A 17,415-nucleotide genomic window follows, 5' to 3' on the forward strand; every position below is an offset into this window, starting at 1 on the left:
CTTTTTTTCCAACCATTCCTGTCCAGCTGCTCTCTGCAATTGATTGCTCCACACGATGCCACGCTGGCTCTATTGCTCTCACCTAATCCTCACTCTGCACGACCATCTCCTGCCCAGACACAGCTTCTGATACCCATCACTCCACATACGCAATAACTTTATTAGGTTTTGTGGTGTTTACTAGGTGATGAAATGACCTAAACTGTGACTTTTTCACCAAAGATGCAAATGTCAAATGTGCCCTGTAAGACAATGGCCTCAGTAAAATTCCAGTAAAGTTTGCAGAAAATAACCAATGCTAAAAAAAGTTTAACCAAAACCAAATTTTAATCGTTTAAGCACAACATTTTTTTGAATTGCAAAGCCAGCATATTTCATTCATCTCTGAAAACACTGACCACTCCTACTACAGAGTAATTCAGCCATTGTGTGGGGATGGCATTGCTGCTGTTTTTCTTGTCCTTTCAGCGTAAGCTCCTCCAACACATCCACCTACAACTTGGCTCCCTCATGAAACTCGCTAGTAAAAATCGAACCAGCTGGTAACTGAATGAATTTTTCAGACAGGGTACTATAAACAACATTTAATAACCTCATGCTTTATGGGCTTGTTAAGGTAAATGGAACTTTTGAAGCTTTCATAGCGCTGCAAAATGCAAAGCTACGGAGCACGCCGCACATAAAGAGAGGCAAATGCCTTGCGTTTGTAGGTGCTTAGCTTTGATCTGTCCTAACAGGCCCCTCGGGATGTGCCACCACCACTTGCATGGGGCATCGCCCCTGTGAACCGGGCGTGCAGCCTTACCCAGCCGTGTTGGGAGCGTATTGCTGGGGCCGGGACGCTGAGGGAGGCGATAGTGGAACTGAGCAGGGCTTTTTATGGCTTTTTGCCTGGCTTCAGCAATGGTTTGTGTTAGTCAGCAGTAGGGTGGTGATGGCAAGGAGGATGCCGGTGGCATCATTGGTGTGACAGACTAGCAGAGAGATTTCTTTGTCCCTGCCACCGTCTCTATACCTGTAATACATGGGAGTAGAATAGAATAGAATAGAATGGAATAGAATGGAATAGATGCAGATGCCAGCTCTGCAATACCAGAGCTGGGTAATATGCAAGGGCAGATTTATCGATGAGTGCAGGGGACTGACGTGCATCCACTCACGCAGGGGACAAGCAGCCCAGCGAGCTCATGGCTGTGCCTTGGCTGCAACCAGCTCCTGGTAAAGTGGTACAGGGGCAGCTGTGTGATATTTTCCAGTGAGATGGGGCAGGATCTACTGGTGTTCCCAGCACAGAGGCAAGAGGAAGGCCATGCTGTTGTTGAAACAGAGGGAAAACCCAGCGCTGAAGTAATCTGGGTTTATCACTCGGCTCCTGATGGCAGGCGGGCTGAGCGCTGCAATCATCCCCTCCGCTCCCCGGCTAGAGCACAGCCTGCTCACAACTGCTCAGCACTTTGATAAGAAATATGCTGGGAGGTATTTTGCAATAATGAACAAGAAAAGACGAACGAGAAGCAATGGTAGGCAGATAAACGTGGTGTGCCTGAGGTGCAGGCAGACAGACTCACTGTCATGCAAATGCTGTGGTCTCAGCCGTTTTTGCACAATGGCTGGTGGTAAAATCGTATCGCTGCTTCTTTTCTGATGGGGGTTGGACTTTTTTTTTTTTTATTTAAATTTTGCTTATTAAGCAGCTCCCTGCCCACCTCCAGCCCAGCTGCTGTGAGGCACACCTGTCTTCCTCAAGGGCCGCACGTAGTGTAATCAGCAGAGAGGTGTTAGCAAGAAGGGATACTAAAATCAGGCTGTTGTATGAGAAGGACACAAAATACACAGCCAGGACATGCCCCTATACCCTTGCTTCTATAGCAATAGCCAGGCCTACAGGGGCAGACAGGAGAGAAGAGAGGAAAACGACGGGGATTGATGGCAAATGGCAAAATGTAAAGAAAGTGGGCATTATCATCATGTTATAAGCCTACATCCACTCTCTGAAAAACACTAGCAGCAGGGAACAGCCCTTCCTATAGTCCTCAGCTCGGCAAGGCTTTCCATCATGACCAGCGGAGCATGCCTAGCCTACAGCTCTCTGATTCTTCTTTCTAACGGATATGTTACTGCATTGCTTGGACATTCACGCTACAGACTTTGCCCCGTCCCCTCGCCCCCATCCACAGAGCCGGTGCTCTGCCATTCCCCTGTGATGCCCAGGACAATGTCCCAAGAAGTTTTCCAGCAGCGCTCCTCTCTCCCAGCGCGAGGGATGGAGGAGGAGGGAGGCAGAGCAGTGCCAGCGATGCAACTCCTCATTTAAGAGAGACACCGCCTGTGTTTGGCTTTTGTCCATGCTCCAGACTCCTCGTCCCAGCTCTCATCGTGGTGCTGGGCTCCTCTTACTCTCCCCACTATTCCGTTTTGCTCCTTCAGGATTAAGGACCACCCTGTAGTTCGGCCCCAGCCTGCCCCACCTCTCATTTCTGCCTCGTGACAGAGACAGCAGATGCAGCCGATCGTGGCCAAGCTCGTGAGGGATGCCTGAAGTGAGCAAAGCCTCAAGAGGCAGAGCTGAGTCCTCCCTAAACTCATGGCACCCCTGGGCTAAAAATGCAAAGCCAGCCCTCGGGGAGGGGCAGGAGCACTCCTCCCTCCCAGCAGAGGAGGAGAAGTATGGCGAGGGAAGGAGGAAAACACTTTAAATGGTGGAAAACACGCACACTGGCTGGTGGTGGGGCCAGGGAGGGAGTCGTGCCTCTCTCCAGCCCTGCCTATGGCTCCCTCTAAGTCCTGGTCCATGAGAGTCACTGCTTTGCTTGCTCTAATTAGCATTTCTGCTGTGCAAATTCTCACAGCCTTTTTATATCTCCACAGCATTTGCCTGCAAATATACTATCTTTAAGTTTTGGGTTTTTTTTTTTTCAGGAATTAGTCCTCCCTGAAGGTGCCATATCTGATTTGTTCCTGTTTCAGCCATGCAGCTGATCTGATATAACGCAGGGTGCCACGTTTCAAACCCACTTTCTTTTCTCCCCCGTCTCTGCCATCCTTCCTGCTTTTCCCATGCACAAACACCACAACACACACTCCTGTGTTTGTACATCTGGCTTATTTCATTTATGCATTACACAGTTTATTATCAGTTTCATTCATTAAGCACCAGTGAGCTTTAACACCTCTGGCTGTGGAGATGCACATATCACCTCCGCATGAGTGTTCTCTGGGATAAAACCTGTGCAGCTGAGCCTGGGACTTCTTCGGTGCTTAAATTTGAAAAGCTACATCTAGAGAGCAGCCTAATATAGCGTAATGCTGGCAGTAAAGCAAATACATAAAAAGATGTGAAAATTCCATTTATTTGTAACTATCTGTTCTCTTTGTGATCTCGGTGCAGATGGAAGAGATTGGTTAGGATTTAGTGCCGACGGCTGACAGCCCTGGAACACAAAAATCTGCTATGTACGCCCAGAACCACACCACGTCAAAATAAAATCATGGGGACAAGCAGGGCACTTTTTGAGCAGCGCAGCAAATGCAGCTTGGCTTCAATTTGTGTTGTACGCTCCCAGGCTTCACTGCCCACTACCTTCCCCACATTTTCAACCCATCAGCCTCTCACAGTCCATTCATTCAGCTTGCCCCTCCCAAATCCAAAACTCCCTCAAAATACTCATATTTTCATCCCCTGGCCCCAGTAGAACAGGCAAGAGGCAGCATGTTATACTAGCGCAAAGCACATGTGCCTGCTGATGGCTGGCTGACCATCAAGCGGGTCAAACCAAAAAGACAGTTTAGTGCCAGCTTTCCCCTTTGTAAGGACTCTAATTTGGCATGTCTTTCTATTCCAGTGCCACCAGTGTTCACGGACTGTGTAGGAATTTCTTGTCTTTGAGACCTCTATCTCCAGTCACATCTGAAGTGAGCCGAGGGGTCTCCAAAATTTTCAAGGGGGAAACTGGCAGAGGGATGTAGGGACTCCTAAGCTTCTTTTAGCCTGGCTAAAAACAATGATCCATACCAATATATCTTTTCATTTCCTGCACCTGCAAAAACATAATCGATAAAACCTGAGGTCCACAATAACATAGACTTGACTCCTTGTGCTTCAGCGAATGCAGGATCATTCCCAAATGACACTGAGACCCACAAGCCTGGCTTCAAAGCTTTTGAAAAAGAGTGAGGGAACTCAGAGTGAAATACAGCCTTGCTGGCTGCTCCCCACCCCTGTAACCCACAGTTTTGGGGGTATTGGCCCCTTTAGACATATCTAAAGACAGTGGTGGTAATAGAATCAGAGTCTTCAGCCACCCAGCTTCACAGATGGGTGTTTTGACCTTGACAAATCCCCTCAGTTTACATGAATACACCAAGTTATGACTGGAGGTGGCTAAAGAGCAGATGCACTGCCTCTTTTCTGTGTCTGCCCCAGGGGCTGTGGCCTCCAGCAGTTGAGTGGGACATGAATCTGACCCAGTATGAAGCACCATAGCTCATCACCCAGAGCCATAAGCCCTAAGCTGGGCTCCCCACCCCTGCCCAATTTAAAAAAAAATAAATTTAAACAATCAAGAAATTCGATTTGCCTTGTGAGACTCTTCTCATGGGGGTTGGCTGAAAATCAGACAGAGGTTCAGAAACTTTTGGAGACGGGACATCTCACACACAGGGCATAGTCTAAGCTTTTTTTCCATTAGAAAGCAGACAAAAAAACCTCTAAAGGGCTTTGTCTTGGATTTGCAAGGTGTGAGACTGCATGAAGCTCCTGGTCTCCCCAGGGAAAGCACAGCAGCAGAGCTCTGCTCCAGGGCTGGGTCGTGGGTACCCCGGCCTTTCCAGCTTGTACACACGCAGCTACCGTGTTTCTTAGGGAAGAACGGTTCTTGTGTAAGCTGTGACAAATAAAGGGACACCAATTAAACAACCTTTTCTTGTGCTTTTCCTCTGAAGTGCAGCCATTAAACCCAGCATCTGCACATACCCATACTATCCATTTCTGAGTTGGGTTTTAGTTGTTGTTCATTTTTCAGCTCAGTTTGCAACTGGGCACAAGTTTTTTCTTCCGAGGCTGTACCTCACTGCCAGGCTAGAGCTCTGAATCTTTATTCTCAGCCCAGACCTAGTAGAGGCAACTATCCACATCCTTCATATATACTCAAGTAGCAGCTGTGGTGGTGGTTGCACCCTGCGTGCACGCTGCATGCTTAGGCTATGGTGGGACAAGTTCTAACAAGGGTGATAACCAAGCACAGGTGTGACACCAGGTGACTTTCACTCAGGGCTTTATGCAGTGAATAAAGCTCATTCAAATTCAGTGACAGACTTGCTCCTTTAAAGCCCTTGTGGTAAGCTCCCCTGCCTTTTCCCAGGCCTGCTTTTTGACTTGGCTTTTTAAATGAGAATTTTTTGAGTGATGCCAGACATCAAGGCTACTGAAGTGTGAATGCTAAAACAGGACCTGTTGAATCCCACTCTTGGAGAGCGGTAGCTCCCGTCTCACCCCCCATCTCCTTCCCAGAGTGAAGCAACAGCCCTTCTCCCACCCTGCCACCATCTGCCTCCCCAGAACCCCGCCGCCACCCAAGCACAGCTGGGCGCTGGGTCCCCAACCCACCAACTACCTGTGTCTGTTAGACCGATCAGACCTCGGGGTCAGAAAATAATCTCGCAATGTGGATATGAGTGGGTAGGGGAAAGGACACTGATGGCAAAAAAAGGTGGCCCTTTCACTCCTGAAAAACACTACCAGCCTCTTGCACAGCATACTAAATGAACATGCTGGGGCTTCTATTGAGTTCCCAGGGTCTTGGCTCAGTCCTAACATTTTCAGCCAGCTCTGGGGCATCTTCTGAGCAGTGCCACCTTGTCAGTCTGCTGTAAATTCCAAACAAATGTTCTTGTCACTCTGTGCTCATTTCACCAGCATCCTAGCCTGGCCCCTCTCTGTATTTGATCTACCATTGACTGTATGGAGATCCAATGAGGTAAGAAGAGAGACATCTACCTTTAGAAACACCTTTGCTCCTCTAGTTTGTTCTCCCTGCAAGGGCAACTTGGAGAACTTTTCCATTGCTCTGTCAGTGGACATATTCACAGTGAGGTAGAAAAAATGTGTAAAAATTATGTGGGAAATACATGAGTGAGCATTTATAGCAGAGTCTTACGTACAAGCACACCTTCAGGTTGATGGAGAATGTTGCTCACCTTGTGTTTACTTGTAGAGCTTCTAGACCTACAGCTGGACAGCCTTGCGGAAAAGCCAGGTACAGCCGCAGTCTTACCATTTTGCTGCTCCCCATTTGTCTAGAACGAATTTACCTCTTACTCTGTAGCCATTTATCTATATGCTGAGGATTACTAGTGATGAGCACCCGCTGAAGTTATATTTGCTTAGACTCTATTTTGGAGAGACTCACTAAGACCTTGCTCGGCTATAGTGATTGACTTCAGCTAACTTCAGCAGGACTCCCCTGTTGGTACCACTTGAGAGTCTCTCTTCAAAATGTTTTGGATCTTTTTTTGCTTCCTTCCCAAGTATGCTGGTGACAAATGTTTTCAAAGATTCTTTACATTTGTGTGGATGTTCCCTGTTCATTTATTCCAGTGAGATAAATTGGCCCTGATTGCTTTACTATCTGAACATGACGTTTCTATAGTGCTTTCAGGTTTTCTTTGGCCATGTTATTGACACTGGGTAATATAACATGAAAGGAGTGTGGATGGGCTTTTACAAAGAAATCAGCTAAATAGCTATTAGAGGATTAAAAGCAATCCCATGGCCAGGATTACACATCTTTAAAATGCTGATAATATCAAGGAGCAAATGGATTTGTAATTTAATGGCAGAAGAGGGAAGACTTCAGATGTGTGGTTTTTTCACGTTCGATAGAGAGATTAAAGTGTCTGCATTTGGTGCGCAGGAGTTTGATAAAGCTGCAGCATGGTTGCCTATGGATATCAGTGTTCACCTTTCTTGTAAATAACAATTGTGCCACATGGAGAGAATTCTTCTGGTCAACATTTTTATTAAAACTTTAATTCTCATAGTGACAAGCTGGATCATTGTCTGCTTTCAAAGTCTGATAATGATACACTTTAGAAGCTTTGAAGAAAACCTTTGTCTAGACAGAAACATCTTAAGAAAGCTTTTGAAATGTAGCATTCACTTTAAACCTTTATTGATGCCTGTAGCACTGATCCATATTTGGGAAATCTTGAGCTGTTTTCTACTTCCTTGTGCTAAAAGTGTGCAAGAGGTTTGCATGACAACAGGAACTGTGAGAAATAAAAATGTACAACTTTCCTAAGGAGAGTGGTTCAACCTGTGACAGATTTTTCACACAGAAAGAATTACCTTTTTATCCAGAAATTAATTTTCCTTTAAAATTAAATTAAGCTATCTGTGACATTCTGGCTTTTGCACCTTCAGCATTGAGGTTGGATTGGGAGGTATTTTAAGGACATCTCCAGAGCTGTTAAAGATGTATAATCTTAAAAAAAAAAATGTAGCTACAGTTTTATTGAAATGTAGACTCTTAACCAGTCTCCTCGACTTGAGGTCCAGAGGCCTCTCCCAGAATATTGTTTCACCAAATCCAGGTTTGGTTCTGACTGCAGAGTATTAAGGATATGCAACAAATAAACCAGCCCCATCTAGATGTGCAGCAGAGCAGCCTGTGTCTCACATGGGAAGAGACACCGTAGAGCGATGACGGCCAAGCACAGGCCCAGGGTGTGATGCTTTCCACTCGGTAGACTCCCGTTGAGGAACATCCTACGTGAGATGAAGCTGAAAGTGGGCAGAGACACAACCTAGTCCACTTCGGCCAAGCTAACTAGCTGGTTGTGGAGAAGGTGGCACGCTGCACCATCTCTCTAGAGTTTGGAAATCAGAGGATTATGGTTCCTGGATATATGTCTGTAGTGGTGAAACCTCTGTGATAACTATCTGACCTAAAAATGTATTTGGGGCATTATCTGATGTGTCCTGCCCAGGAAGTAACGGTCATTCTGGTAATTTTTATTTTTAGTCATTCGGTTTGATTTGGCTATTTATTGTCATTATATGTACAGTAACTGCTTTTCATCTTCAGAGTGCTTTACAAACAATTACATGTTTCACAGAATTTGTCTCAGGTACTCTAAGGAAGTGTATGTTTTTCATAGATAACAAAGATTTAATCTCTGCTTTGAGGGAGAAATGCACTTCAGGCTTACTGACAGAGTTACCAGCAGCACTACCATATTTCCAGAAATCTCAAAACTGAGGCAGAGAGAGAGAGGTTGAATCTCGTCAGAAACCTCAAAGGAAACGAAAAAAGTAAAAAAATAATGCATCCCAATCAGACATTCAGACCACTACCTTGCCCTCCTCCCCTTTCTTGAACAACAAATGCAAACACACGCCCAGAAATGAGTGCTTTGGCTCTGGATCTGAACTGTCCAGGTAACTAGAGCTCTACTCTTTGGGTCTGGGAAACAGATCCTGCAAAAGTTACAGCCCTTAGAAAAACAAAATAGTCGTTAGAAAACAAAGCTGGCTACCATGTAAAGAATAAAGAATGAAGCCTGTGACTGCATGGACACAAGAGCTAAAAGGGTACAAATGTTCAGAGTAGTCTGCTAGAGATCAGCAGAGTATTTTTATACTCAATAATTTTTATTAGATGCCCATGGTACAAACCCACGCCTTATCTAGATTTAAAAATCTAGATTAAAAATTTAGTTTCATAGGTAGCAGTTCATATTTACTTCCTATCCATTTTCTTTATTCTTTCCTGAAAATTCACTACTCCTGCGAACAGTGCTGTCCTGTTTGTTATCAATTGAATGTGAAAAAAACCCGCAGCCAGGACTAATTAAATTTTTTATTTAAATGAAATTTATGGACATGTTTTGAGGTATTTGATCAGTATTTGTTCTTATTTATATATGAGTATTTTTTCAGGTGTTCAGTCAGGATGACAGGAAGGAAAGACAAAAAGATACAAAACTATTTCACCTACATGACGCCAAAAAAGCAAAGTTTGAAAGGTCTGTAGAAAGTGTATGGGTAAGAAGGAGTTTACCCCATATTCAGAATGAGATTTAAGCACATAGCTAAACGTTATTTAAATCTGGCCTTGGAGAAAGGAAGATTTTAGGGCAATTTGGAGACAAATTCTCATTTTAAATAGACATGATCCAAATGAAAGGTATTCCATAGAATTTGAGATATTAATTTTAAAAGGTGTATTCTTTGAAAAAGTAATACAATATTCTAAACAAAAGGAGAAATATCTACATTTTCATGCAGATGTGAACTGATATGTTCAATGTTGTCCTTTTTGTACACACCAGTATCTAACCACTACAGGAACATATTTCTAAGCATAGAATCTCTGACCTGCCAAAAAGACACAATCAAGACTATTTTGTCCACAAACTCAATTTTCAGAAAAGAAGGAAAAAGGCTAGAAACATTTTTTCAGTATCATGAGTGGAGCTTTGCTTTTGAAGGTGCAGTTTTACAGAACTCTGTTTCCCTCTTCCTAGCATTGATTAGAATGAAAGTGTCAGATTTTCTTTTCCTGAAAATTATCCTTCAAATAATCACCAAACAGCCAGTGTCCAATATAGGAGTTGCTTCGTTCACTTTAGAAGATGCCATAAAAGAAATTAATTCCCAAATATAGCCTTATTTATATTCTAAAAATTGTCTTTTCAGAAATGGAAGTATTTCTGTGAGTTTTCTAAAAATTTCAGGTAAAGACAGTTTACCTAAATCTTACCTTTCCCAGCACAAGTGTTTGCAACCCACTGCATCTCAGGTTAGCAGTCAGGAAAAAGGGACAATAAAACTTACAGGAGGAAGCAGGAGAAAGGGGAGGGGAATTTCCTGAAATAGATTTATCTCGTTTTGTTGTCTCATGGAGTGAAAGGCAAAAGAAAATAGACAAACAGAATAAAAGCTGAATGAAAAGTAGAATGCAAACGTCGCTTCAGTTTTAACAATCCAGAGGAAGTTTAGTAACACAGCCGAAGCAACCTGAGAGATATCTGTTTGCTAACAAATCATCTTTAGGTTTTGTACAGACAACTTTTAAAGTCCTTTGACAGATTGAAAATACCTTTTTTTTTTCCCCTAGCTGTTTTTCCTTTTCCTGGTTTTCATTTTCATCTGTAGAAAAATCCCCAGCGTTTTAGATCTGGTTTTCAGCTGAACTCGAAGCTTTCTGTCTCCAGAGAGGCCGTTACCTAGCTGCCTGTCTCCTCAAATTCACTGTAGGGGGATGAAGCTGAAGAGGTTTTAGATTCTCCATCACTGTTGCACTCCCGCAGGGGACCAGGACTGGGAGCTTCTGGGAGCTCCTTGGCAGAGAGCGTTTCCTTACTGTTAGACCCTAAGGGGTGGCAGTCCAGCAAGCTCTGCAGGTGTTTGATGTAGCTTATTGCAGCTCTCAGGGTCTCCACTTTGCTGAGGCGCTTGTCAGCAAATTCCTTGGGCAGGTGCTCTCTCAGGCGTGTGTAGCCCTCGTTCACGCAGCGCACCCGCTGCCTTTCCCTCTCGTTCCTCTTCCGAATGAAGGCAGGCTCAAAGGAATAGTCATAGATGCCCATGTAGCCAGGGAATGGGATGTAGGAGATGCGACCTGTGTGCCCGCGGTAGGCTTGCTCCCAGTAAGACGGGTCCAGATGGAAGGGAACCGCAAAGGGCTCTCTCAGGGGAACCCCATGAGGATGCACATGGCTGTTAGCCAGGGACATAGCTCCTGGAAATGCAATCCGGTTCAATAGTCCATCATCATCTTTATTGCTGTCCATGCTTCCTTTTTTTCCTCGCTGGTAGAATGTCAATTCCCGAATTTGGCTTCCAAATCTTGTATCAGTCCAAGCAAGGAGGAAACATTTGTATAGGTACTCTGCCCCGCAGGCTGCAATTTCCTCCTGCGGTGTATAAAAACTCAGATCTCAAAGCACTGCTAACAACTCATGAAGTCCACTCTGTGCCTGGAAATCAGCTCTAAGCCTTGTTGTTTTTATAGATGTAGGATGCCAACTAACTTACAGACAGGTTTTGAGGACCATCACTCCACACTTTAAACCATTCTTTTCCTCTGATCTTCATATTTCAAAAGATAATAAGAGGGTTCCTGTGTATTCCTTTTCTCTCCGCTTGAAATTATGACCATAAGAGTTAATGCCAAACATAAATAATCTTCCAGGCTCTAAACACTTCTCATGTATTGTAATCCATGATATCGTTTGATATAATTGTCTCCAAAAGATGGGTAATTTGCAAAGTTTACAGAAATCTTCAAAGTTTTGGCAGAACTCCTCCCTTTCAGGAACCAAGGATCTTCTGTCATCTGAAAACTACCCAAAGGCTTTTCACAAAGAAATCCAAAAGACAACTGCAAGCTTTGTTGTTTCGGCTGCTCTGGTCTAACTGAAACAGCTCACAAGCAGTTTTCAAAACTTGTATGGCATGTCTCTAGCTTTCTGGGGAAGCTGAGAAATCTTCAAAGGAAAGAGTGCTCTCTTGTGGTTGCAAGTCATGTCAGATCAAGAATGCATACCTGCAAGCATAAGAGGAAAACTGCTTGCTTTGCCCAAAGAGAGGCTTTTTCAAGAAGCATGAGTTTCACAAACTGAACCTGAGCATTTTCAAAAAATCTTCAACATTTTGCATGTTTCTGCTCATTGCAGAAATGTTCTGGCCATCACTATAAGCATCTGCCTCAGATAAACAAATACAAAGGTGATGCCCTGATTTCCCCTTGTGTAGCTATTACTAGATGTTTACACAGATATTGGCTTACCTGATAGACCCTACACACTGCTTTAATTGGGGAGCTGAAAATCCCTCTTGACTGCCAGATCTGTACTGCATCCTTCAGTTTGCCTGCAGCTTGCCAAGGAGAAGACGTGGACAAAATACAAGGACTTTTGGCAGTATAAGGGCATAATGTCCTCATCCGTGCCTTTCCTCTAAGATATCCTGTTGTGTTAGGATCTTCTTCTGCAGCAACTGGAGGGTCTTTGACTTTTCTCACGTTGTTGTTGTTGTTGTTCAAGAGCTCCATAGTTATAATTTTTTTCTGAAAACACATTTTCACAGTTAACTGCATTTCCTTTTTTTGCCACCAACAGTTTGGGGAGTTGAATGTTTGGTCTGGGACAGTTGTGGGAAGGGATGGACATGAAAAGGTACAGGCACGTAGGCGCTACTAAAACTGTTCTTTTGCTCAAAGTGAAAGTTTCCGCCCTGTTCAGTCTTTCATGCCAAACTGCCTCAGAAGCATGAGTAACTGAAACAACATCCTCCACTCTGAGTAACACATCTATGTCTCTGCTGAGTCAGAAACCAGCAGCAATGATGTCAGTGTGCATTTTCAAGTTAGCTTTGTATCTTTGCTGGCCTATTCTGCAGCTTCAAAAACCAATGGTAATCTTCAAAGTATGACGAACGTACAGGCAGACCGTTCCAGACAGACATAAGTGAGAACGACTCTGGACTCTGATTTATGCCAGGGGCAGGATCAGCACCAAAATGGCTCAAAAGCCAGGGCAACTATCCACCTACTTTTGCCTCCGTCACTAACATTGCCTAGCAAGAGCTGATGTTTGAAGCTGAAGGTTTTGTAGCATTACCTAAGAGTTAGCTAATGCGTTTCATGAGGGGTTGAGATCTTTTCCAGTCACAACTAAATGTCTTTCTACAATATGCGCCATAGCTCAGGTGGAAGGTATGGGTGTGAGGCAAGAATTACTGGGGAACACCCCAGGTATGTACAACTCATTTCAGATCAAATAATCAAGAGAGCCTTTCAGCCTTTTAAAAAGTCTTTGGAAACATTGAACAGTATGGGCTTTTCAATATCACCTACACTACAAACTCTGTTGTCCAGTAAAAATGTTTTCAGAAATGAATGCTTAAATGAAAATAGCTCATTCGCTGTAGCACTCAAGTAGGCCAGGACTTAACGTTTTCTTAAAACAAAGAGGACGTTGGCCTCTAAGCAAATACCTGAAGGACATTTGATTTGTGTCACCATTAGATTTAAAACACTGCTCTCTGGCAGTATTCCTGTAAGGAAATGGAAGTGTGCTTCTCGGGGGGGCCTCTCAAGTGCCAGAATGTTTCACAGCTCTCCATGACCTTGCCAGAAGTCTAGCCATGTTCAAAAGGCAGGGTTATGTTTCAGTTCTGTCATGCAGATGCACTATTCCCTGCTGCCAGACCTCTTTTCTATGTTTACTGTAAATGCAGGTCACCAGCACTTCCCAGGGTGTCTGAATTGCACCTGTCCTAAACAGACATCCGCTCTTCCTACAGAAAAATCCACATTGTTAATCCTTTAGAGACATACGTGAAGAAAAATTTCAGGTAAATGCCATTTGTTAATCTGAATGATTGAAGCTGATCTTATATCAAATGGACTCTGCAGTCTCACTTTGTTTGTGTGCAAGAGAAATAAGAAAATACGCCACAGGCTTTTGTTGAAGGTTGTATCTTGTTGACAGTCTAAGGTCACTTCCTCGGAAAGGGATTTGCCCCTGGGCAGGGAGCCAGCGCAAGTCCAATGCACCTTACGTCCCATTGAAGGTCCTTGTTGAGAGCATGAGTGGGATTAAAGCAACGTATCGCTCTCTTACCAACCTGTGCACAAAACAGGCCCTTCTCAACGAGTCTGCACATGCAGACACGGTGAAAGTAGCAGGACTGGCCCACCAAAGCTAAAGGCTAATACATTGTTTTTAATTTTAAGAGTAGGTTAAGACTACATGGATAATGTTCCTCTTCTAAGACAAGCCTTTGATCTTCTTTCTTACACTGTTTCTCCAATTAACTCCTTTTCACACCTTTGTCTGGATGATGCTTTGACTCCAGAATGCAATATCCTCCATGCTGATACAAAGCAGATGGCCTGGATTGCTTTCCAGGTGGTACAAATCAGGCGTTATCCGCTGCTCTACAACGGCAGAAGTTGTACCGTTTCTATTTCTATTGTATGTTATGCTTTGGTTTGGTTTGGATTTTTGCTTTGGTTTGGTTTTTGTTGTTGTTGTTGTTTTTCAATACAAAATTTAAATGGGGACGCTGGCAGATTCCTTACATACTCCATTGACTGTGGCATTCAGACAGTTTCCCTTCCTTCTCTCCTTCCTTTTACTTCACTATACACACGTAATTACCCAGGCAAAATGAATAGAAAATATTTCCGACATACCTAAAAATAAAACATTGAGGCACCTTCCTTCCAGATCTAACTTAGTTGTGGTTTTAATTGCATATATCCTAACACAATATCTATAAGAATGTAATCTTTGCACAAAAGAACCCTCAACACCTTCACACTCCCACAAGAATAATTAATAACACTACTGACATTACACAGTGGTTGCTTTGAATTACTTTGAATTACTCAAAGCAACAGATTCGCCCTGACACCGTGTTCCTCTGTGTCTGAAAAGAAAGTCATCAGTGGAAATACTGTAGCAGAAACACAAGTCAGCTGAACACATGCAAGTCCACCTACTTCCCAACAGATGATGTCTCAACTATTTTATCTGTGAACATATTACTGAGAAGGAAGAAGAAGAAAACACCTCAGGAGTTTAAAAAGAAACCCTCGCAACATTGTGCATTTGTTATATTTTACTGTGCTATAATTATACTAAATTCGAGTAGTTATTATACATATCATAGTTTGTCTGGGCTGCTGCAATCTATTAACAGATATAAAATTGTGAAATTACCAGTTTCTCTTGTTAACTGCATACCACAGAATTATAGTAATAACTGCGATGTAGACTAAGATCCAGAAATACATGATTGAATAGTTTTGTGCCTCTCTAATCCTGTTTTATCCTTAAGCATGGGCCATCTCTTTCCAGCTCTATAGCTAGAAGTGAGAGCTGTGCCTAAATTACCCAGGTTTCATACTGTGACTACCACCAAAATCCAGGCCTGCAAAGTGCTGTCAAGCCAATAAAAGGTGCTGAGAAATTTGGATTTTTGATGTTAAAACAGCGTAATTCTGCTCACTCTGAGAAAGAAGCCAAGGGCAGGTTTGCAACAGCAGAAGAGAACTGACGATACTGAGATGTGGGCACGGTCCAGCAGGGACTTCCACTCATGCTACAAAGAAGGACTGAAGCGTGCTTACTGCATCTCTTTCCCCCGTGGATTCACGAATTTCCCTTATCTTTCAGTACGTCTCCAGGATCTGAAGACGACTTGAAAAATAGCTCTGCAATTTGTTCTTCACGCAGCAAGTAGCGCTATAAATGTCAATAAACTAAGCTTTCAGGGGACATAGTGCAGTTGTCTTATCAAAACACTTCACATATAATAAAAGTGTTTGGTATATAAAAAAAAATCTTCCCTTGCAGAAGAAACAGCTCTCAAATGTGTTTTATCACAATACCTTGGGCATGCCGAGTACATCTCTGTAGACAGAGATTAATTTCTCATTCAGTGACACTTCATATTATCACTGGCTTCCTTTGATATGTGTGCTTTAAACTGGTAGTTAAGATATCACTCGTTCAAGGGAGTAAAATGACTACAAAAAAAGCTGGAATCTCAGAGGACTCATGTTTGACAGTAGGAAAAAACACTCTTATCTATGCATGTGACTACATCCAATCTGGCTCATAGGCTCAAAGTACTACCTTCAGCTCAGATAGTTGAAATAGCGTGAGGATTTCAGTGCCAGGGCAGTTCTGCGGCAGAATTACACTATCGTAATTGCCATTAAGACAAGCTGAGGGTTTGGGATAACCTAGCGTTTCAGGACAGAACTGAGATGTACTGAGTATAACTGTGAAGTTGTAAAGATGACAACTGAAAACAGAAGGTCTTCAGTCATCTTCTATGTATTAGGGAATGCAATGTGAAGAGGGAGACTTCTGGGCTTGTAATTGATTGCTGGAGTTTCTAAGGAAGATGTGAAGTATTAGCACCAACCATGTGAATATGTGGTGCTACACTCGTAAAAATGAAGTACAGATAAACCCCTCATCACAAGCTCAGCAGCCCCTGAAAACCTGAGGACTTGATGAGTTCTTTCTTGACTTGATATAATGTTTGTGCGCCAATTCAGATACACTCAGTCATGGTTAGAGTAAGGATTATCTGGCTTAGTGGAGAACAGGAGAGGTTGTGGGATATGTGGTAAACTAAATGAGGTCATTCTTTTGGTCACGAATGACAGAGACCTGGATTTACTTTGCCTAAATGTAGTCCTCTAGAAGTTATATATTTAGACTAAGCTAATTACGCAGGTCCCAGTAACAGGCCATAGACACAGAGAGGCAGCTCTAAAGGGAATTCTTCTCACACATCTCAGACACCTACCTCAGGGTGGGATGAAGCACTCTCTGCAGCAGCCTATTTCTCTCCTTCAGCTACAGAGCGAGCTTGAATAACTAGTGTATACAGGGCGCCTAACTTTCTGACAGCTGAAGCCAAATGAGGAAGGCATGTTTCCACCGCTAGAAGAACTGATGGATTTGTACTGAACTGGAATGGCCCTTCCAGATCCTACATTTAGGCTCTCTAGATCAAAAGGTAGCAGGCAGAAAAACACCTTAAGCTTCCTCCTGTGCAGACATCGCATCAAGAGATGTCTCATTTAATGAGGCATCGTTTTAAGTGTCAGGCATGATGAAATTACAGGACCACACTCTGGTGTTTCAGGAAACAGCTGTTCACCCTGGCCCTTAAGGAACTTGTAGACTAATTTGAGCAGCGTATGTGATGAACATTGACGTGTCACAGGCAAAAGCGAGCTACAGAACTAGTTGCACACATCGAGAGATTCCTTTGAAACGTAGCCTTAGCCGGAATTGCACACACACGAGCCATAAATCATAGATAACTGAACAACAGTTGATGTCCAGGAGGTTGCTGGGGACGTACGGGCCGATGGTACCGGTGGACACGAAACACAACCCTGTACTGACAGCAGATACCAGGCCGTCATGAGAAAGCAGTGGGATAGCTGGGACCATTGTGTGGAAAACCAGAGGAAGCGTCGGAACCTTCTGCAAAGAAGCGGCACATGAAACCGCGGGCAAGGGTTTTCGGTCCGCCGACCGACCGAGCCGGGGATGCCGCCTCACGAGATGCTCCTCCGAAAAGGGCGCACCGGCTCGGCTCCCGGGCCCGCTCTCTCGCCCCGGTGTCACCCACAAGTGCTGGAAATAATCTGGAAGTAAGGCGGGAAGGCGGCGGTGAAAGGAGCTGCCAGGAGCTCAGCGACGGCCCGGCCCGACACGGAACCGGGAGGGCCCCACAGCCCCGGCCGGGCCCCTCCACACCAGCCCGGCGGAGACGGCCGGGCCCGTCCCAAACGGCCGATCCCCGGGGCGGTGGCGCCGCTTCCTGGATGTGGCGAGCGGCGGCGGAAGCGGCCCCCGTCCCCGTCCCCGTCC

At 44.1% G+C, this 17,415-nt stretch overlaps 1 protein-coding gene across 1 annotated transcript; it reads right to left on the reverse strand.

The window, feature by feature from the left end:
* Window positions 1-10,227: 10,227 nt before the first annotated feature.
* On the reverse strand, window positions 10,228-10,794 carry ASCL4 (achaete-scute family bHLH transcription factor 4). Its single transcript, XM_075051544.1, has one exon. It carries the CDS (start codon window positions 10,792-10,794, stop codon window positions 10,228-10,230), a length of 567 nt encoding a protein of 188 aa, XP_074907645.1.
* Window positions 10,795-17,415: the final 6,621 nt, after the last annotated feature.

The sequence above is a fragment of the Buteo buteo genome, chromosome 19 (genome assembly GCF_964188355.1).
Source record: "Buteo buteo chromosome 19, bButBut1.hap1.1, whole genome shotgun sequence".
Classification (NCBI taxonomy): Eukaryota; Metazoa; Chordata; class Aves; order Accipitriformes; family Accipitridae; genus Buteo; species Buteo buteo.